Source organism: Gracilinanus agilis, chromosome 1, assembly GCF_016433145.1.
Source record: "Gracilinanus agilis isolate LMUSP501 chromosome 1, AgileGrace, whole genome shotgun sequence".
NCBI classification, from domain to species: domain Eukaryota; kingdom Metazoa; phylum Chordata; class Mammalia; order Didelphimorphia; family Didelphidae; genus Gracilinanus; species Gracilinanus agilis.
The window spans coordinates 551,546,836-551,570,085 of NC_058130.1; the positions used below are offsets into that span (position 1 = coordinate 551,546,836).

A 23,250-nucleotide genomic window follows, 5' to 3' on the forward strand; every position below is an offset into this window, starting at 1 on the left:
TACTAAAAAAATTATTCCCTTAATCCTTCTACTTGACATATCTATGCACTAGCTCTCTTGTCTTCCCTTGATAGTCAAACTTTAGGGTCAGGTATGTGCTGGCCTAGATGTCTTCTGTGTGACTTTCCCACTATAAAGTTCACCGATACATTAAACATTTTTTATTTTTTCCCCAATTACATGTCAATATAATTTTTATCATTTTCTGACATTCTGCAATTCATTTTCTCTTCTTCCCTTCCATCCCTCCCCACAAGGAAGGTAATACGATATAGGTTGTACACATACATTACACATTTCCCTGTTTTTCATGTTGTGAAACAAGACACATATTGTTTACATTACAGAAAAATTCATGGAGGAAATAAAATGAAGACTAGTTATGTTTCAATCTGCTTTTGGACACTACTTGTTCCTTCTTTGCTGGTGTATCCTTTTTCATCATGAGTCCCTTGGAGTTGTCCTAAGTACTTGCCATGTTGATAAAAATTAAGTCACTCACAGTTAATTACCTATGACACTTTTTTTTTTTGAGACCGAGATCCTTTAGCTATCATTACTCTCCTAGCACATTTTAACTCAAGTTGGTTCGATTTCTCTCCTTAAATGGCTTTGACCAGGGTTTGAAATTCTAATATTTCACTAGTTACTACCCTAGGATCCTTAGTTTCCTTGAATTCAAGTTGTTTCCAAACCTTTAATATTCAACTCTGGAAAATTTCTACAATCTAATTTCTCTGCACTAGCTCTTAGGTTGCTAAGTATCACTGGGAAAATCACGTATTCAAGCTAATTTCACTGACTACATTTTCACTGGAACACAACCCTCAGCTGAATCTTTGCTAATACTTAATCTTTCTACTTTACTTTTATTGACTCCCTGAAACATTCAGCATAGTGACAATTCAAACTTTTTCATCTCTCCTAAATCTCCCACTATACCTCCATACCCTAGATTCCTAGTAGATAGATAATAACCTATGAAATAATTTAGAAAAAGGCCATTTACATGGGACCATGAGATGAGACCTAATATATTTATCAAAAATTTTCAGCATCTACACCCGATTTCTATTTCTTCCTTTATAGAAGGAAAGATATTCCCACTATAGAATGTGCAAAAGCTACTTACATCTTCAATACCATTCCTTCCTGCTTCCTCCAGGACTCTGCTGCAACAAATTCTACAAGTAACACCATCCTACTTTTTCAAGCTTATGATGTACCACTCTCTTCTGTGAATGTTACATTCCATCCAGGCACCTAGTATTATGATCACTTCTCGGAACCATCCTTAAAGGAAGTATTTACCAAACCAGAACGTCCAGAAGGGCAACTGGGATGGTGGAGAGAATGAATACCAGATCTTGTGATGATCAGTTAAAGGAATAGAGGATGATTAGCTCCAGGAAAAAGAAGACTTAGGAGAGAGGCACTGGGGCCACCTTGAAGGTTTTGAAGGACAGTCAGAAGACAAAAGAATGAGACTTGTTCTTCTTGGTTCTAGAACTAAGTGCAATGGGTAAAAGTTTTAGGGAAGCAAATTTAGGCTGAAACAAAAAGAAGCATTAATTTATATAAGAAAAGTTGATTAAAAATGGAATTACCTGCATTCAAAATAATGCATGTGCCTTCATTAAAAGTCTTCAAGCTGAATTTGGATGTCCTTACTTGGTCAAGGATGTTTAAGAGAAAATTTCTGCAAAGGTTTTGATGACCTCTCATGTCCTTAAGAGACTCTATATTTTTAATTTCCCCATGGCAAGCATAATTTCATTTCTGTCTTTGTATAGACCCAGCACCTAGCACAGAACCATGTACATACTCAAATACTCCTCTTATATGTTCCTCTTTGGGTGTTGGGAAGCCCCACCTAATAGACAACAAAGGATTTAGTTTCATTTAGAAACAAATCTCTTTATATATTTGTGAAACTCATTCTTTGAACCTATGTAGAATTTTGTATTTTTCTCTATTAAATTCCATATTATTTGTTTGATTCCTCATTCCAATCTATTTGGCTTATCAAAGTTCAAGCCAAACATTCCATCTTCTATGATGAAACCCTTCCCCAATCTCTTTCTCTCATCCTTCCTGTTTTCACCTCCCACAGTAATTTAATGCACCGTTAATAGACTTAAATATTAGACTGTCAGGTTCATGAAGGCAAAGAAAGTATCTGGTCTCCCTGCATAATGCTAAGTATATAGGGTGAAACTAATTTGTGCTGAATTTAATTGATTCCCATATGAACTAGTCAAATTCACACTGTTCCTTGGTCATATACTATGCCAACACCTTAACACAACCAGTCACCTTGAAAATGTTTGCCCTTTCTCCTTTGATCAAAGTATAATAGATATATAAAGGAGGAAGGGAGGAAGAAGTCACCTGGTTTAAGCTGTTCATTTTATAGATGAGACCCAGAAAGGATAAATTAATTCCCCAGACAATAAGTATCAAAGCGGGGATTTGAATCTAGGTTCTCTGACTCCAAATCTATTACTTTTTCAGGTGACTGCTCAAGGGATAGGGGATGGATCGATGTCATTAAGGCCACTAGAAGAACACCAAAGCTGTCAATTGATGACACAGGTCCACTGAGTCATCTCTGAATATTTACAGAAAGGATTTTATAAATCAAGTTCAAACTCCTTGCCTAAGGAACTTGAAGCTCAAGAAAGATTTAGTGATTTATCATAAGTCATACAATGTTATTGACAGAAATGGAATTAAAATTCTGTTCTCCATACTTCTACTTTAGTGCTCTTTCCACTATATATTATCTTCAAATAATGTTATAAAGTAAACACACCTTAAAGTCAACACTATTCTTTCAGCAATTTGGTATTTTGTTGCAAATGTATATTTAATATTGATGAGACTCTGAAAGGGTGTTCTTGACTTAAAATACATTTATTCTATAATATAAATCTTCATTTAACTGCCACTATACTGGAAGACCTCAGTGACTAAAGTAACTAGAAATGAGGGGATGATAAACAAAGACTGTAGATGTACTTTGAATCTCATTTATAACACCTGAAGAAGTGGTCATTCAATCATCCTTGAAGATATCCACTGTCAGGGAATAATAATACTCTTCTCATTCCACCAAGGCAGTCTATTTCAGGGCAGCTCTAATTGGTATGAATCTCTTTCCTTATATTGAGCTAAAATCAGTCTTCCTATAATTTCTTCCTACTGGTAATAGGGGAGTGTAGTTGAGCCTGCCAGTTTTATACAAAGAAAACATCCTCAGTCACAGGTTATGTTACTCAACTCAAAATTTGTGAAAAAAAACTGTTGGTGTCTCAGTTAAAAATTATAATCGCCACAGAAGAATTAACTCAAATTGTATAACAGACAGTGATAAAGATTTCTGATCCCTTCCAGCAGAGGCAAGAGTGGAGGTAGGCAGACAAAACAGCTAGAATGAATCCAGAATCCCCTGACACCAAAACAATTTTATCAAACAGGTCTAGCCAACTTATGTACATTTAAAGGTACCTGGATTGAGGTTGGTAGATTTATAAAGGGTTCTAGGGACTCTTTGTCTACTAAACAGACCCTAATAAGCTCAGACCACACTATAAATTGGTCTAAAGTTGTTGAGAGACTGAATTTTCTGGCTTGTGATAATGTATGCTGTTTCATTTCCAAGAGTTAGAACGAATGGAACTCAAAGGGTTGCAGTGAGAGCAGAAGCAATTATTTCTAGCATTGTTGTTTATGAAGGAGTTCAATCAGTAGCTTGTAGCCCAAAGATGAATATTTTAGTTAGCTTAGGCTGAGTTTGTGTTCCTATAGCTACATGGACTAATTCAATTAAACAAGGCTTTATCAAACACTTACTATATGCTAAATGCTGGTGATATAAAACAAATGAGATACTTTGTCCAAAGGAAGCTGGTCTGATGAAAAGAAATGAGAAAATTAATATATGATAAATAAAATATATCTATAAAAATAAATATACGTATATACACACATATATTATGGAATTTGGTCAAATATTGGGAGAAAGGAAGGAGTCAATTTAACTTTTTAATACAACAAACAAATTTTGAAAAGGAAGAAAGAAACTGGCTCTCTCTACTAGGAAGATTCAACATGCACAAGAGAACTAAATTATACAATGTAAACTCAAAGCAATTTGGGGGAAGAGGATGTATAAACAGGTCTTATGAATGGGACTAATAATGCTAAGAAGCATAAATGAGAAGGAAGAGTATTCCATGGTAAGGGTCTGCAGTGTATATTTTATCACAGAGGCAATTGGGAGGCAACATAGCCAAGTTCAGATCTGAGCTTGAAAGGAATATGAATATGGCAGCTGTGTAGAAGATAGATGGACTGGAGAGTTGGAAAAGGATAAATGCAGGGAGATCATTAGTAAGTTTTGGCTTTAAAACAAGGAAAGAATGAAGCTGGGGTAGCTGGGTGGTGAGTACAGAGAAGTGAGCATATATAAGAGATCTTACAGAGTTAGAATCAATAAGACAAGCCAACTAATTGGACATGGAGGATGGTGAGAAAGATTAGGAGGAGAGGATCACTCCTAAATTGGGAACCTAAATGGCCTCCAGAATGGAAGGCAGTTGGTGGCGCAGTGGAAAAAGTGCTGGGCTTGGAATAGGCCTAAGTTCAAAAGTGGCTTCAGATATGAGTTGTGACACTGGGTAAGTCACTTAAACATTGTTTGCTTTGGTTTCCTAAATTGTAAAACGTAGATAATAATATCTACCTTGTAGGGTCCTTGTGATGGCAGAAATATTAATTTGTAAAAAAGGCTCTTAGCACAGTGTCTGACACACAGTAAACATTATAAAATACTTATTCCTTTCTTCTTCCCCTCCATCCTCAAGGTAATGAATGAACTGTAAAAGATAAGTTGAATTTGATGTGTGTGGGATATTCATATTGAGATGTTCATTGACCGAAGGAGAGAAAGGCTTAGAGATCAGGAGAGAAATGAGGACAATATGGAGATTTGAGAGCTTTCTGAACAGAAGCGAACCTATGAATTCTAAAGAGATCAGCAAAACAAAATGTAGAAAGAAAAAAATGTATCTACAACAGAGCCTTAGGGGACATACAGGAGGCAGGTCAGCAATGATGATCCTGCAAAGGAACCTGACACAGAAAGGTTAGACAAATATGAATGGATGAATGAGTGAGAAAAATAATCATTAAGTGCTTACTATGTACCTAGCATTATTCTAAGCAATGGGGCTATGGAGAGAAAAATGATATAGTCCCTCATATTGAGAAGCCCACATTCTAACTGGAGAAGGCACCAGATAGGAGAACTGAAAGAATGTAGCAACATGTACGTAACAGAAGGAGGGAAAGGAATCCAGGGGTAAAAGGTAGTCTCACTGGTATCAAATACTACAGAGGCTAAATGGACTTCTCTGTCATCTTTATATCTGAAGGATGATAGCACATTTACAGAATACAAATTCTGCAGTTTTCTGGTCACTTTTTAAAAACAAGTTAATGACACTTTTTAATCCATTCAGAGATATTAATCTTTGACAAAACAAAGACCCAAGACAAAAGACTTGATTATTTCTAATAGTCTTCCCCAAAGGGTAAGACTTTTATTTGCTATTTGATTTTTCTTGGGAAATTATGTATTCAATCCAAGATAAATTCATTTTGTTTACTGAACCCTGGGTATTGTCATATGCGCATCACTAATCTGCAATTATCCCTTAAATCAGCAGCTTAAGGGTTGCTAAGCATCACAGGGAGGTAGAAGAGCCCAAGCATCTTAATCCAGCCTACCCCCAGTAGACTGAGAAATTCACTTAAAATTGCATGAGAAATGGGTCATTCATTTGAAAAGCATGGCAGATACAATTTTTTTTCAATGTAGGTACTGTCCTTGGCACCCTTAATTGTAAGACTGAATAAAAACAAGGTGGAAGAGAGAATAATTCCATTAATTACTATTTTCATCATGTATTCATAAGAGCTTGATAAATATGGGTTCTCAAAAGCTAAACCGGTAAAATCCACAAATGAGTGGGGCTTAGTAAGCAGAAAAAAGCTTTGAGGATAAGCCCAGAAAAGCTCTCCATGTATGTTTTGTGAGCATCAGCTGATTTAAGGTCAGAGTCTCTTCATCAGTTGACCCCTGGGTGAAGAATTCTTTGAAGTCTCAGCAACTTCAGATCCTCTACTGAGACAATGAAGGATCATGATTATCATTGGTGGATAAAGCACCCATACTGATGAAATCACCATTCATCCATTCATAAAATCTTTCAAATATTATATTATGCTACATTTACTTGATGTAAGAAGTGGTCAAATTCAGAACTTTTGCCAAAAAAAAAAAAAAACAAAAAACCTTTCTCCTACCAGTGAGGTAAGTATATGTACAAGTAACGTCATATAAAAATGGCTCAAAGTCAATTATTTTGAAGGTATTCCTGCCAAAAGAGCTGAAAATGTGTTCATCCTTTAGGTTTCTTTCCTTCTCTCTTTTAAAGTACTAGTTTTGTGTAGATATGTTTGAATTTCTATAAGGTGAAAATGACCAGAGCTACAAAATTCATTAGCACAAAGACAACAATAGTGTTACTTCAAGGATGAATTTCAGGACAGGCAGAAAGGAATTCAGCTTAAGAAAAGAAAGACTGCCATCAAGTCCAATAAGACTGTCAGAGATGCTGAAATGGTTTTTGACTGCAAGCTTCACTGCCAATATGATCAACACAAAGCAAATTCCCTCTGGTTTCTATAGCTTTTCTGTAGTGGATAGAGAAGAAATAAAAGGCATGCCTTTGGATATATTTTCCAATGAACATAAGCTATTTATGGTTTTCTGTTAATGATGTTGTCTTTTAAAGGAAAGAGGTCCAATTCTAGATGTTTAGTTAAAGAGTTTAGGGATGTGACTATAAGTTACCAGAATGTATTATACTTGGAGGTCAGGAAGATCTGAGTTTGAATCTTGCCTCAGATACTGGATGTGTGACCCTAGTCAAGTCACTAAACTGTTCCCAATCTATTTTCTGATCTATATAAAAGGAATAATAGCACTTAACTCACAGACTTATTATGAGGATCCATAAAATATGTAAAGTGGATGGCCAACCTTATTGCTGGCAGTTATTACTATTATAGAAATGGTGAACACTGAAACACCAATCAAAACAGTGTCAAATCACAAAATCAAAGAATCTGTCAATAGAAAAGAAAAGCAGACACAGTCTGGCCCCTTTCTATATAAGAATTCCTATATAAAAATGCACTCGGCTTTTGAAGATGGAAACTATGCTATTATGAAGGAGTTCGTTCAACTTTTACAACCCTCCAATTATTAGGTTTTTCTTCATACTGAGCTAAAATCTGCCTCTCTGCAAACTCGCTGTTTCTAGTCTTGTTTTTTTTTTTTTTTTTTTGTGGCCAAGAGGAACGAATCTTATTTTTTTTTCCTGGAGCAGGAAGGTGGCATAGCATTAATAGTGTCAGGCATAGAGTCAGGAAGGTTCATCTTAATGAGTTCAAATCTGGCCTCAGACACTTACTAGCCATTTGATCCAGGGAAAGTAATTTCATTGTTTGCCTCCGTTTGCCCATCTGTAAAATGAGCTGCAGAAGGAAATGGCAAATCATTCCAATATCTTTGCCAAGAAAACTCTAAATGGGGTCATGAAGAGTCAGACATGATCAAAAAGTTCTGAACAAGTCTTTCTTCTAATGTCATCCTTTCAAATACTTGACATTTTCCAGTCACCACCAAGTTTTCTCTTAACAAGGTTAAATATCACCAAAGTGATCCTCATATATTGAGAATGATCTTAGGGTCTTCCATCATTTTAACTGACCTCTGAACTTTCTCCAGCTTCTGAATGACTTTCCTCAGAGATAATAGCTCAAATGGAAAACACTATTTCAGATGTCCTCTGGCTGGGGCATAAAACAGCTGGACTCAGACAAAGATTCCTCAGACTCAGATGTTACATGTTTCTTTTCTTTAAAAAAAAAAAAACTGTTACTTTTTGTCTTACAATTGATACTCAGCATTGGTTCCAAGGCAGAAGAGCAGCAAAGTTTAAGCACTTGGGGTTAAGTGACTTGTCCAGGATTATGCAGGCCATATTTGAATCCAAGACCTCCCATATGCAAAGATGGCTCTCTAACCACTGAGCCACCTAGATGCTCTGATGTCACACTTTTCTCAATGAAGACTAAATTATATAACCTTTTTTGGTTGTCATATCACATCACTGGCTCTTAGCTGGCACTTTAAAAATAACACCAACAAAAAAACGAACCCTAAAACTTATTCAAATGAAATGCTGTCTAGCCAAAACTTTCCAATTTTATACTTTGTGTAAGTGATTTTTAAAAATGAAATGTAAAAATCTACATTTCCCAATTAAATCTAATCTTATTAGAAGTAGCACCACTTTTCTAACTTTCTGATATCATTTTGCATTCTGAAATTGGTTATTTATGTTAGACACCTGTTTTTTGTGTTACTTGCAAATCTGATGAGCATGGTATCTATGTCTTCATCCAGGTGGTTAAAAAAATGGTAAATAACCCAAAGCAAAAAAATAGGTTATCTTAGATACTCCCCTGGAGTTTTTTCTTTTGGTCTAGGATGCTCAACGGCTTTCTGGGTTGCTTAGCTCCAATCATAATTACATTTAAGATGCATGTTCAACTACATGGTCATATACATTTTCTTCTCTCAAATTCTGTGATTCTGTTATTATTGCTTAATAAGCATGAGATTAATGAAACCAAAGCCATAATGTGACACTGTAGCTGACAAATTTGCATTAAGAAATGATAGATGATAGTATAGAAGAGACATATGACATTTAATGACATATTAGGATTCAGATTTTCTCCTTCTCTCTCCTCTTTCTCCCTTCCCAAAGCAATAAAAATCTGATATAGGTTATACCAGTACTTTCATGAAAAACACATTTCCATATTGTTCATATTATGACAGGAGACACAAGTCACATATACAATAAAAATCTCATGAAGGAAATGAAGTGGAAGAAGGTATGCTTTGATCTGCCTCAGACTCCAACAGCTCCTTCTTTGGTTATGGATAGCATTTTCTTCATGAGTCGCTTCTAGTCATCTTGGAAACTTGCTTTGCTAATAATGGTTTACTGCTTCATGGTTGATTATAGAATGTTTCTGGTACTGTATACACTGTCCTCCTGGTTCTGCTCACTTCACTTTGTATCTATTAATGAGTCTTTCTAGTTTTTTCTGTACTCATCCTATACATCATTTCTTATGGCTCAAAAATGTTCCATTACAACCATATACCACAACTTGCTCATCCATTCCCCCAAGTGATAAACAACCCCTTGGTTTCCAATTCTTTGCCACTACAAAAAGAACTGCTAAAATATTTTGGCATAGGTAGGTCCTTTTCTCTTACCTCTGATTGCTTTGGAATGCAGGGTTAGTTGTGGTATAGTTCAGTCAAAGTGTAGGAATAATTTTATCAGTTTTCTTAATTCTTTTGCTTAACATTATTTACATTTTAAGTGCTGATTTTTGAGTTTGAAACACACACACACACACACACACACACACACACACACACGCACGCACGCACGCACCCATGCACGCCCCTACCACAGAGAATAAACCTTATTCAAGATGGCTAGCTAGTATAGATGTTGTAATCTGATTATCCTTCGTACACTGTAGCCAAAGGCTTATCAGCCAATTTTAAAGGAGAAATAATGTTGGATCTTTATGCTGTGAGTGCCTTCTGAAATTATACAAATCTCTTCTTCAAAAGGGGAAAAAAAACAAGGCAGAAGAGAAAGGTAAAATAGTGAATGAGAAAGAACAATGTAAATAATAGATGAAACTGCTGTCTTTCCTAGTAAATAAAGTACAACACATAAGTGATACACAATGTAGCCCACAAGGCAACGGTAACTATAGCAACAACAAGAGGTGCAACCAATTCGCTGTGACTCCACAGACTCACTGACTGATGTGTGGTCTATAGAGTTCAAGCAGTGTTAGGATACATAATTATTTTCACACGGTACTAAAATATTTCATGTTCCAAATTTATGGAAAATTCATTATTTGTAAAGCTATTACCTAATTTTTTAGAGTGTTATGGGTCTCTCAACTTACCCAGTAAAACAGGCTGAATTTTAACAAATCTCTCTGACTATGTTAGGGGTGATTCTTTTCAACCTCCTCTTCTCAGTAATATGATTTTTGGTCTGACATGCTTCAGTTGAGAAATATGACCTGCTGTACTAACTTATATAATAAATATATATATATGTACATATATATAATTTATATGTAATATAACAACAAGCACTATTAACATAATTTCAAAGCACAGTATTAGATTTACTTTTCTGCACACAAATAAGATGTCGGATATGAATATTTCAAAGGCTTGCCTTGCCAAAACTGTTTATCTCAGCATAAGAGGTAATATGGGCCCAAGAAGGCTCAGTGGGAACCCATATGATATTGAATGGCTTTTGGGAATGCTAGAATTTGTCTCACTAACATGCTTTAAATCCTTCCATTAAGAATTACTCTCTTTTTTTAAAACTAATGTCTTTTTGCAGCAGGCTCACTGCAGCTCTAAGGCTGACTCTACCAATTATATTTTTTGAACGCTTCTTATAAATGTCAGGGTTAAGAGAACCATTTCTGAAAATAGTCTTTTAATTTTGAACTTTTTGTTCAATCATTTCCAGTTATGTCCAACTCTTCCTGGTCACATTTGGGGGCCAAAGATATTGGGGTGGTTTGCCATTTCTTCTTCCACTTTATTTGACAGAGGAGGAAACTGAAGCAACCAGGATAAAATGACTTGCTTCAGGTCACCAAGCTAGTAACCATCTGAAGCCAAATTTGAACTCAAGAAAATGAGTCTTCTTGACTCCAGACTGGGCACTCTATCCATTGTACCACCTAGCTGCCTTTGGTGAAAGGAACAAATCATTAATACCACTTTTTGCTCTGTCAGATGACCAGGGTAATTTTTTTGGTAGGTCACTATCATATTTGTTCTGCAAGTAGCATTAATTAGAAGTTTGGTGTTTTTTTCCTAGCATCAAAATTAAGTAACAGAATAGAAAGAAAACTTTAAATAAATAGCACCAGAAGGAACAATGAATGAGGGATAGAGTATCTTTGCAATATGGTCATATAGTTTCCTATATCATTCTAAAAGAGTTTTAAAAGACTATGTAAAGAAATGTTCCCTCTCTTCAAATCTGCACATGTCAAAGAGAAGTGGAATGAGAAAGGAGATAGCTACGATGTTTTAACAACACTCTGCCTGATATAAATGTCCCACTCAAACAGAGCTGACATTTAGTTTTAGCCTCCTGGTTTTGGCTCTAAAGAAAGGAGGCAGAGCTAACATTTTGTTGTAAAGTTGGAGGGTAATTATAATAACAAATAAAGACACCTTTTCAAGACTTAGGTTTGATAAACTCATCCAACATAAGGATTTAATATCTGATTGGAATTAAGTTAAACCTTGAAGGGAATAAACACCTGACAAATGGTGATAGGAAAGGACCGTGTCTCAGGTATCAATCTCATATCTCATGCAGGATGACTGGGAAAGGTGAAGATTGCTCTACTACTAAGTAGAAGTTGTGTTGCTTTGGAGAGTAGGATGTGGCAAAGTCAGAGAGTTAGAAATATTTTTGGAACACTTTGAGAAAGCCTGTGGTGTTGACTGCCCACATCACACCAGACTTGGCAATGCAGAATTTAGTTTCCAGAGTTGACAGTCCCTCAAACCTCATAACCCAAAAATATATTATCTACTTATTAAGCAAGTTTATTTTTACCCAGATATTCTTTATTTTTCCAGCAAGCTTCTTTCCATATTGGAGTTTCAATAATATTTTGTCAGGAATGTTCATATTTTAAAAACTCCATAACTCAAGGATGGAGTTCAACAGGAGGAGCCAAATTCTTTCTTCTTCTTCTTCTTTTTTTTTTTTTACACACACCTGAAATTCTACATAAATATAATTTTCACTTAGAAGAAGGATATTGAAATATAGATGGAAAGTTACTTTGGAAAATTGTATACAGCCTAATAACTATAAATGGGCAAGTAGGTAGCACAATGGATAAAGCATTGGGCCTACAGTTAGTTAGAAAGGCCAGAGTTTAAATTTAACCTCAGACACTTACTAGGTCTGTGATCCTAGGCAAGCTGCCTAACCCCTGCATGCATATAAGTGGAGAAGGAAATGGCAAACCACTTCAACATCTCTGCTAAGAAAAATCCCACAGAGTTGGTCAATGGGATGACAAAGAGGAGGATGTGACTGAAGGATTGAACAATATCTAAAAAAATAGCCATATTTGCTTTCAGAATTGTATGATAGAGATTGAAGGAAGAAACATTATTATTACTGACAATTTAAATAATTTAAAAGGGTTTACATTTTTTATAAAAATTAACTATCACTCAACTTGATTCAAATGTTTAAGAAGAAACTATGTGGGAGCAGTTAGGTAGAATAATGAATAGAATGCCAGTCATGGAGATAAGAGGTCCTGTGTACAAATTTGTCCTCATACAATACCTAGCTTTGTGACCCTAGCCATGTCACTTAATTCCAAATGACTAGCCCTTGCTCCTTTTCTTAGAAATAATACTAAGACAGAAGGTAAGGGTTAAAAAAAAATTAACTACTATGTATAGGGCATTAAAGATAAAAAGAAGTAGCTCATTCCTTTCACTCTAAAAGCTCACAAATAACTATATATTTTCTCTCTCCCTGTCCCCTAACCCCAAGTCTGGACCTGTGATTGATACAGGCAAGTTCTAGAAACTCTTTTTATCATAAAGAGTCCCCCTGGTTCATTCTGCACATATGCTGTTTTGCCCTGTGATGACTTGACCCAGAGGCCAACTTAATGATTGCCCTAAAGCCCTATTATGAGAAGTCTCAGACTTGCTTTTCATTCCCGCCTAGGTGCCTGTTCCCTGCAGGGGTAGTCCTTCCCAGTTCTCACTCTCTACTTCTTTATTTACTTTCTTTGCCTCTTGGAATGTTAGCTTCTTCAGAGTAGGGGCTATTTTGTTTTCTTATATTCCCAGTACTTACCACAATGCCTGGCACAAAGGAAGTGCTTAATAAATGCTTCATTTATTTATCACTAACCATTCTGTAATTTACAATCATACAGAACTGCTTGGGGGCACTAACAGGTTAAATGGCTTGACTAGGGTCACTCAACCATTTTGAGTCAGAGGTTAAGACCTGACCCAGCAATTCTTGACTCTGAAACCAGCTCCCTACCCACCATATCAAATGTGAAAAATATACAGAACACAGGCTGCATGCAGCCCCCAACTTATCCAGCGCAGCCCAAACTAGATTTAAAAGTGACTGGGAAATATTCACAGAACAAATAAAAATACAATAAAAACATATTTAATGTTAACATGTGATTTCTAAATGCTGCCCAAAATGATCTTATGAACAGTTTTGTGGACTGCATTGTTTTTGGCGTTTCACATCATTCATTGACCTACATACATATCTGCCTTCCATTGCTGTTGCTATTTGCCTTCATTGTAAAAGAGGACCACTGATATCACGGGGTGAAGTCTTGACTTTCATATGAATCAAGGCAGAGTTGCACAGTCATAAAGCTCACTCTCTCTTCTAGAGCTACTGAAATCCAGTGGCAGGACAAAAGTCAGGATGGCTGACGATGAGCTGTAGTGTGCGGTTGTAGCATCTTTGAGGTCTGACCAAGTTCTAGGTGCTCTACAATACCTGCTTCAAGCTTTGGAACAAATTGTTCTCACCTGGTCATTCACCAGGGGAAGTCTTCATATGTTTGGGGTAGATCACCAATGGATTTGAGGCCAGTCATCTAACCTCATCCTGGTTTAGCCCATCTTCTCTGAAGCTGGAGCACACTATAGCTTCTGGGAGCCCCCCATTAGAATTGGATGAAAGATACACTAAAGATGGATGAGCAGCAGAGGTGCTACTTCTGCCTCCATTAAATACATAGGAAAGGTCAAAAGGAAGCATGAGATCTTTGAGAATGGTGGATTCACATTGAGCAACAGGGATTGAAAGAGAGAGATCAAGGAAAGACCACAGAAAGAGTGCTTTAGGAGTTCTTTCTTGAAGGAAAAGACAGGTTTCAGTAGGCATAGACTTGAAGGATATCTGTTCCAAGTATTGACATTTTGGGGTGGTTTAGGAGGACAAAGGAAAAGAAATAGAAGGAAAGACATGATCAGGGAACTGATGGTAATGACATGAAAGAGAATCCTTTGAATTAAGCTTGGAATGGCAAGTGGGAAGGAGAAAGTAGAAGGGTTTAAAGGGTAGATTCACTTGTTTGTAGTTTATTCACTAGACCATGGGAAGTACTTGAAGTTTTGGGGAAGGAAAGTGATGTGGAAAGATTTTCTTACTGGATATCTAAGTTGGAGTAACATTCTATCTACATATTTTTAAAATAAGCACCTTTCAACTTTTTTTGAAAGTTCTTAATATCTGGATTAATCTCTAAAGAAGATTAAAGTTTTGTCAAGAAAGTAGCATTGGGAGGTAGCTATATGGCTCAGTGGATAGAGAGCCAGCCCTAGAGATGGGAAGTCCTAGGTTCAAATTTGAACTCGGGTACTTCCTAGCTTCCTAGGACAAGTCACAAACCCACTTGCCTAACCCTTACTGCTATTCTGCCTTGAATTTGATACTTAGTATTCTAAAAAAAGACTTAAGAGTTTTAAAAAAATGAATAAAATAAAACAAAATTTAAAAAGAGGGTAGTATTGGGAGAGATTACATAAATATTCACCATATATAAAGTAGCATACCCATCACTGTACATCAGTTATGCACTTTTATAGCACCTTGGTGTTTTGTAACAACCATTGAAATTTTTTGGTTAAAATATAGAATACATATTATATATTTGAAGGTTAGCTTCTCTTTTTTCCCCTCTTAATACAGGAGAAAAACACACTTAATTGTGGATATTATCAAAGAACCTTTATGACCACCCATTTCCTTTTTAAGCTGTCCATCACAACACATGATGTGCTACCTGCTAAATTTCATTTTGATATATAACAACTCATCTAAACATTTACACATCAAAGATGGTAAATAGTTAAAAAGTTGCTTATCATTTCAATGATAACTAGTTGAAAGTCTTCCCAAAGACTAGTCCCGTTGCCCACTTCTCATTAAAAAATAAATTCCTTGACAAAAAAAGCTTTAATTCATTGTCTTTATATCCCCTAGCTCCTAACAAATTGTCTAGCATATTGTAGGTACTTATAAATGCTTTTTTATTGACTTATTGATTAAATCAAGAGCCACTAATCTCTCTATAGATTTGGGTCCCTGGAAAATACAATTTTCAAGTTATACCACCTTAGTAAGTCCTGAAAATTCTGCAAGATATTTCATAGCATAAATCAATCATTTTGCTAAGTGATATTATCCTAAATAGTATGACAAAATGGCATGTGGAATATGGAATATCACCATCTTGGAAGAAGTGGAGTTAGAAGAAACAAAATGGGCAAAGGAAAACCTTTTGGTGGATATAGGTAGATTATGGCATACTACTAATTACTTGTGAATGAGGTGCAAAAAAGAATTCTTCAAATTACCTCATGTTATACTTATGTATTATAACCCTTCCCACACCAGGTCACACTTGGGAGAATGTAAACTCGTCAAATACTAGAATTCTTTCATCTTTGTATATGTGTTCAGTGGCAAGGTAGATGGTACAGTAAATAGACTGCTGGGCCTGGAGTCAGGAGGACTCATCTTTCTGAGTGCAAATCTAGCCTTGGACATTTACTGGTTAAGTGACCCTGGACAATTATTTTACATGAAAAAAAGTTTGTCATTTCAAATACTTCTTTGTCCCTGTTCCTTTGGTCCTGGATTGTTGATGATTGTCTACTTCATACACAATTAAAAAACTGATATTCTTCTATTTAATTAAAAGCTAGTATCATTCCATTTCTTCTATTTTATACTTCTTAAATCTATTCTTTGCTCTCATAAGATCTCCAATCCCTCATTTTTTCATGGCATTACCTTACTTTTAATATACTTTTCTCCTTTCTAATCTCAATCATCAAAGTTAGCCAGTTCAATTCTATATTGTTTACTATTCCTGAATGCTTTATCTTATTATTCTATCAACCCTTGTCCAACCTTAGCCTTGGATTACTCCTGTCATCCATCCACTTCCTTAATTCCAACCCATGTGAATGAAAATGGAAAGCTGCTAATTGGGTATGTTATAAACACATGTTATCCAAATGCAAGTGGGACCTCACTAAGGCATAGCAATCCTTTTCCTCCTCCCCAATGGATATTCTATTTTTCTCTCCCAGAAACTGTTCTACACTTTGCTTCTTAAGCCTACCATCATTTCTTCCTTCTCCTTCACCCCCTCCCTTTTCTCTATCTCCCTTTCTCTTGTTTTGCTCCATGAAGTCCCATGGGTTTAATCACCTTTATATTATTTTTATATATAGCTTATGTATAAATATGTATATATACTATGTATGTATATACACATGTAGATGTATAAATATTTGCATATGCATATAAATATACTCATGTACATATGCATATATATTAGAATCTAAGATTCTTCAGATTACAGATTCTTTCACTGATTTATCTGCATCCCTAGTACTTAGCACATTGCCCACTATACTTAGGTATTGTTTGTTGACTGAAGTTTAAAAATAGAGAAAGATAATGACAATAAATCAAATACATAAAATCATACAGGGCTGTGAAAGGTTGTTTACTTGAGGGAAGGGAATCTCCACACAGATGAAATCAAAATATTTTTGACAAACTTATTTATTTGACAAACTTTAGCAATAAAGAGCATTTTTTATGCTTCTCTTTATAATCAACCAATAATTCCAATATTTTCCACATAAGTGGAAATTTTAGGAGTGTTAATATCATCCCATCAGAATCCAACATTCATAAGTTACAGAAACACAAAAATTACACATTGTTTCCTTCCACCCAACTCCCAATTTCTGTGCATTTCAAAAAGTTAGATTTCATGACTGGAGGTATAGATAGAGTAATCAAGGAGCTATGAAAGTCAACAAGCAAATAATTCAGTGGCAAGAGTTAGGGAGCTTATATGATCTATCTACATTGTACATTTTAATACCCTCTTACCCCAGAAACACATATACTCAAACATAAACCATCTTATTTGGTTTCTATCATTCTATCATGGTGTCAAAATTATCATCATTAGCAGTTGTGGAGAGTGAATCAAACTCTCTTTGTTTATCAATCAGCAACTTTTAAGTTAATCAATCAAAACTTGTAATAGGAGGGGATTTCTAGTTGAACACCAAAAATTCATGACTATAATCAGACTTTTTATAGACAAATTCAACTTGTGTTATAAGTAGAAGATCAAGCATTAATCATTTTGGAGCAGTTTTTGGACAACTCTAGGAAATTAAATGGCAATTGTAATCAAATTCCAATTATATTCCAAAGAACTGTTCTATGTGATTTGGTCCAATGTGGCTGATTGGTGAATGATATAATACAATTTCCCAGTAAGGTACTGAAATTCTCCCCCACTCTCAATTCTTTGGGCAAGAAAATTATATATATTTAGCTACATGAGCATGCTTCCATCCTAATTGTGTCCAACAGGTCTGGTTGTTATGTTTACTTAGATAAACTGCTCAAAAACTTATATTGCCGTCTGGCAGGAGAAATGGGTGGCATTTCCCTATTTTTAAATTTCAAATTACTTCTGTCCACTTTGTTACCAAAACTCCCTTTTGAAAACCTGGGTTTCTTAATTAAATCTTTATAATACTGAACCTAATTAAAATGTTTGTGTCTCCAAGGCTATTTTTATACAGTATTGTGGGAAAAGAAAGAGCACTGATTCTGATTTTTTTAGAATTATACCTGGCTGAAAATCTGGTAACATTTCAATGATTTCTTATAATATCTGCCAAGTCTAGCTACTGTAGTGAACAAACCACCTTAGAAACAAAAAATGTGAAACTCAAAATTTAAAATCTGTTCAAAATGGAAAAAAATCCTTGATAAAAAGTATTTCAGTGAAAAGGATAGACATTCTTATTTCCACTAACTTCCTTTTTTTTGTAAGAATTAATAAAATAGGGGCAGCTAGGTGGCTTAGTAGATAAAGTGCCAGACCTGGAGTTGAGAGGGTCCAAGTTCAAATTTGGTCTCAGATACTTCCTAAGCTGTGTGACCCGGGGCAAGTTATTTAACCCTCACTGCCTAGCCCTTGCCACTCTTATGTCTTAGAGCTGTTACAAAGAGAGAAAATAAGAGTTCAAAAGGAAAAAAAAAAGAATTAATGATAATCATGTTGAATTTAATAGAGAGCCAGTCTCAGAGCCAGGAAAGATCTTAGTTCACGTCCTAGCTTTTAACACATGGTTTTGTGACCATAGGCAGATTTTAAATCTCTTAAGGCTCTAGGTAATTCCCTAAGATTATAAGATATTGGAAGGATGCTAATCTGTACATAGGTAGAAGGAGTTTTCCTCATTCAGGAGTACCCTATACCAATAAAATAATGTTGTTGTAGACTTTGTTTAATTAAAAAAAAAGAAAAGAAAATCCCAACTGATCATAAAAACCTGTGTTCAGAAAAACAGAAAATGAAATCAATGCTGTTCTTCACAAGTTAATAATAAGGGAAGAGACATATTCTAAGAACTAGGGAAGGCAATATGTCATTAACTGTTATCCTTGAGCAGAAGGGGGAAAATGACAAGAAATGAAATTAAGCTGAACTAAAAGGCATTTGGGTTAGATAAAAGAAAGGTTCTCTAGTATGAATGACCACATACATATATATATATATATGTATATGTATAATGCTTAAAATTTTCCATTCCTAGATATCCTAAGTACAGGTACCTCTATTTTGCCTAAATATGAGCTAGAAAGATAATAGATTTTTGTGGTGGAAGAAAGTTTAGTGGTCATTTAATCCAATTCTTTCATTTTACAGATGGATAGCTATAACTAAAGCGGTTATGAGACTTTCCCAAGGTCACATATGTATTCATATATGTTAAGAAGCAAAGACATGGTTTGAACCCAGGTCCCCCAGGATCCACTGTTCTGGCAAACCTATCAAAGGAGTCCACACAAAATCATTTTTAATTCTTAGCATAGAGCTGTCGATCCAGGATCTTAAAATATTCAAAACAAAGAAAATAGTAAATGTCTGGAGAAAGAAAAACATATGGCCAAGAATTTGGGTTTTTTTTTAAGTGATGGAAAGAACAAGTATGTACTGAATAATTAAAATAGATTTCATTTTTTGCATTATGCAAATATATTTTTCTATTTATAAGGATTATCCTCATTACTACATTTACTATGTGAATTGTAAAAAAGGTTTGGGTGTCTGTGTGCATGTGCCCACGTGTTTATGTGTTTTAATAAAAACATATAATTACTCTGTAGAGATGTTCCGAACATTGTGGAAAGCTTATTTTGAACTTTTTATTTTTTTAACATCTTTTAAATTTTTTCTGAAATGGAACTTTTTAAAAATAAGGCCTTTAACAAGAGACCATGCCCCTTTCTAGTCTTTTTCTTTTCTAAACAGGGCTATACTCTCCACTCAGCTATATGCAAGTTGCTTTGCTTTAGAGAGGAGGAAGAGAGAAAAAGGGAGAGAGGGGAAGGAAGAGAGAAGGGGGGAGGAGAGAGAGAGAGAGAGAGAGAGAGAGAGAGAGAGAGAGAGAGAGAGAGAGAGAGAGAGAGAGAGAAACATGTGCATAATAGAGCATAATAGAGACCTAGTATTTTATCAGCCCTCCATTTTCTTCTTTGTGACTGGGATGCAATCAAGAGCTGTTCCTTGGACCACAAGCTGCGTTTCACTCCCTACTGTGATGAGCAGAAATAGGCTAGCATGCTTGCAGGAATCCCAGCCCTCTCGTTCAATGACTGCCAAGTACACTTTCTTTTTCTCTTCAGAATAGTTTAATGGGTATTGCCTTCCTGAAAGGGAAGTGCCGAACCACACAGCTGTGTTAATTTCCAGGCACTCTAGGTTAAGCCAGCAGAAAACTTTGCATCTCATTTTCATCTACAATAGCAGAGAAAGATTTCCTATGGAGCACTAGGAGACACAATTCTGAAGAAATCCCCTTCATCCAGAGGGATAAAAGTACTGACTAATTAACAATGATACAGAAATGACTCTAAGTGACCAGCATGATGGTGAGGTCTAAGTACTAGATTTGGAGTTGGGAGAGACCCAGATATAACTCCCTTGTCTAAGGTTTCCTGGTTGTGTGTCCTTGGGCAAATTACGGAGCCTCTGTAAGTCTCAACTTTCTCTTTAAAATGAAGACGATAATGCTTGTAGTACTTACCTCACAGTGTTGTTATGAGGTTCAGATGAGTAATAAAATATACAAGTTCTTTGGACATCTTATTACTGGAATATCAGTTATGATATTTTCTATCATTATTTATTTGCATTAAAGCAACATAAATAGAAACTGTTTTGTTATGCCGATATGATGAACAATACACAAAATATATCTTTATTGAGCCCTGACTGGAAAGAGAATTTGACAAAAATATCTTCTGCCTAAACCCATAAACGTATCTTCTTGCATTTAAGAGTTTGGTTTTTTTTTTTTTTTGTTTATTTTTGTTTTGTTTGTTTGTTTTTTAAGACAAGAATGTTCTTATTTGCCTTTCTAAGCCAGCATCACAGAACCAGGGAATCTTAGCATTGTAAGGGACTTCAGAAGTCACCAAATAGATGATGTTATATGAACAAATGCTTTATTCCTAAGCATTTACAATAACATCAGGATACTTTGGTCATGATACTCAATAGGCAGAAGACAAAAGTAGATGTACTACGAGTTACTTTACTCTCATGGTCCTGTTTATTAAAAGAGTATATATTTTGACACTCTTCTCAGTGTAGGCAATTACAGAACTGTTGAATATTGGAGTTGAAAAGGACCTTAGAGATCATCTAAAGATTAAAACCAATATTCTTATTTTGTTGATGACTGATGAAACTGGGACCCCAACATGGCTTGTTTACTCAAAGCTGAAGTGGAGCTGGATTATGCCCAGGCTAATGGCTCTTTCCACCACAGAGCTCAGTAAGACAGTTAAACAAACGAACAAACACCTCCAAGAAATTCCCCATAAAAAAGCATGTTTTTTGTTTTACCTCTGAACAAATTATCCAAGTCAATATCTTCTTTTCCTTTGATTTTCAGACACTTTGCCTGCTGTACAAGTCTGGGCAAAGAACAGAAATAAAATCTAGGTTCATTATCCTGTGAGGTGGGAATAAATCATGGTAGCAGCATGAATCTAAATAAACACCACAGGGTAAACAGCAGTGAATTAGAAGATATTTTGCTGCATTAATTTTTTTCTTGAATTTTTTTTTTTAGGCCAAGAAGAAAGTTTTGTTCAGATAGTAGGCTGAAATGGTGGAAAGCTTATATTATCACAGGTAAAAGTCACTTAAAATTGGAGAAGAACATAAAACAAACAAATAAATAAATAAAAAGCTATTTGGGTAAGAACCAATTGCTAGTAATGGTTTAAGAATCTGTTGCTCCAATAAACATGGTGCTAGAACAAGTAGAAAACAGGGGTTTTGGTTAAGTTGCAGAATTACAAGGAATTCATTATTTTTATAGTATTGCAGAATGTTAGAGGATCTGATTATGCAATTGTTGAATTATGGAATGTTATTGCAAACTTGGCTAAGCATATTTTAAAAGATTTAAACTATATGGGGAAGGTATACAAGATGGCTAAATGTGTAGTATTGTTTGAAGTAGGCAGAAAGATGACAGAATTAAAATTTTAATTGATTTGCTTGTTTTAACAAAATCATGAATTGTTTTTCTTATGTTATAGTAAATCAGAACTATTTATTTAACCTCCCTGCTTCCCCCTCTGTCTATTTTTATTCTTATAAAATCATGGGATCTCAGAAGTGGAATTGTCCTCAGAGGCCACCTAGACCAAACTAGACTTGAACAAGTATCCAACAAATGGCCCTCTAGCCATTTTGTCAAAACTTCCAGTGAGGGGAAACTCACTGGTTCCAGAAGCAGCACGTAATATTTTAGGAAAACTCTTATTTATTAGAAAGATTTTAAGATTACATTAAGTTTAAACATAAGGCTTTCTATCTTCCATCCATTGTTCGTGGTTTATCCAATAGGGTCAAGAGGAACAACTCAGATTCTTTCCCCACATGATAGCCCTTCAAATATTTGAACAGAGCTATCATGGTTCTCTTTTCCAGGTTGGGCACCCCCATTTCCTTTACCCATTCCACACATAATGTAATCTTGAATTATGATTCCACTTGCCCTCTTCTGGAGAATTTCCAGCTTCTAAATATTCTTCCTAAAAGAACTGAACTTCTTACTGCAATTATATGATTATAAATATGATGCTGGAACAACTAGGAAATGGGAACTTTTGTTAAGTTGCTGGATATTAGGGAATTCATGAACTTTTGTCAATGTGTCCCAGATCTAGTTTGACCAGGTCAAAGTGCAGTAGCTATTACTTCAAGGTATCTATTTCTGCCAACTAAGGTTATCTCAGTTTTGTAAAAGGCAAAATTGAGGAAGAGGTGAGATTAAACACGTCTTAAGGTAATGCCATGAACACAGTTCAGGTAGATGTATTTTAGAGTATATCCCAAAAATTTTAAATATTTAAAGATGATATTATGCATAATTGTGAATAAGTTTTATATGAAGATATAATACATTTGTAAAAAAACATTAATGTTATAAAATACACAAAGCCTATGGGTTTAGCATTTATTATAGACATTTTTCTTTGCAAATAGGGCATTGAAAATAATATTTCTATTAAAAATCCATTTTTGGCAGCCTTTATAATAGGGAAATCCTATGTACCTATTACAAATTGAATGTAATCACAAAGAACATCAAGCATATTTTATGTACTTATCGTAATGCAGGAAAAAAAACATAAAAAGAGTGCTAAAATTAAACGGTAGAAACAGTTAATATTTTATAAGGATTAGGATAGCAAGGTATATTAGGAAAGATTTGAAGTCAGGAGAGCCCTGGGTATGGATCCTAACTTTGACACTTGCTAGAAAAATGACAATGAAAAAAATCACTTAACTTTTCTGATCTGTAGTTTT

General features: G+C 35.2%; 1 protein-coding gene across 1 annotated transcript in view; it reads right to left on the reverse strand.

The window, feature by feature from the left end:
• Positions 1-23,250, reverse strand: part of L3MBTL4 (L3MBTL histone methyl-lysine binding protein 4) — a 435,253-nt gene that overhangs the window by 134,405 nt on the left and 277,598 nt on the right. Inside the window, 1 exon segment of the mRNA XM_044666781.1 lies at positions 21,271-21,379. Within this exon segment, the coding sequence (XP_044522716.1) occupies positions 21,271-21,379 (109 nt within the window).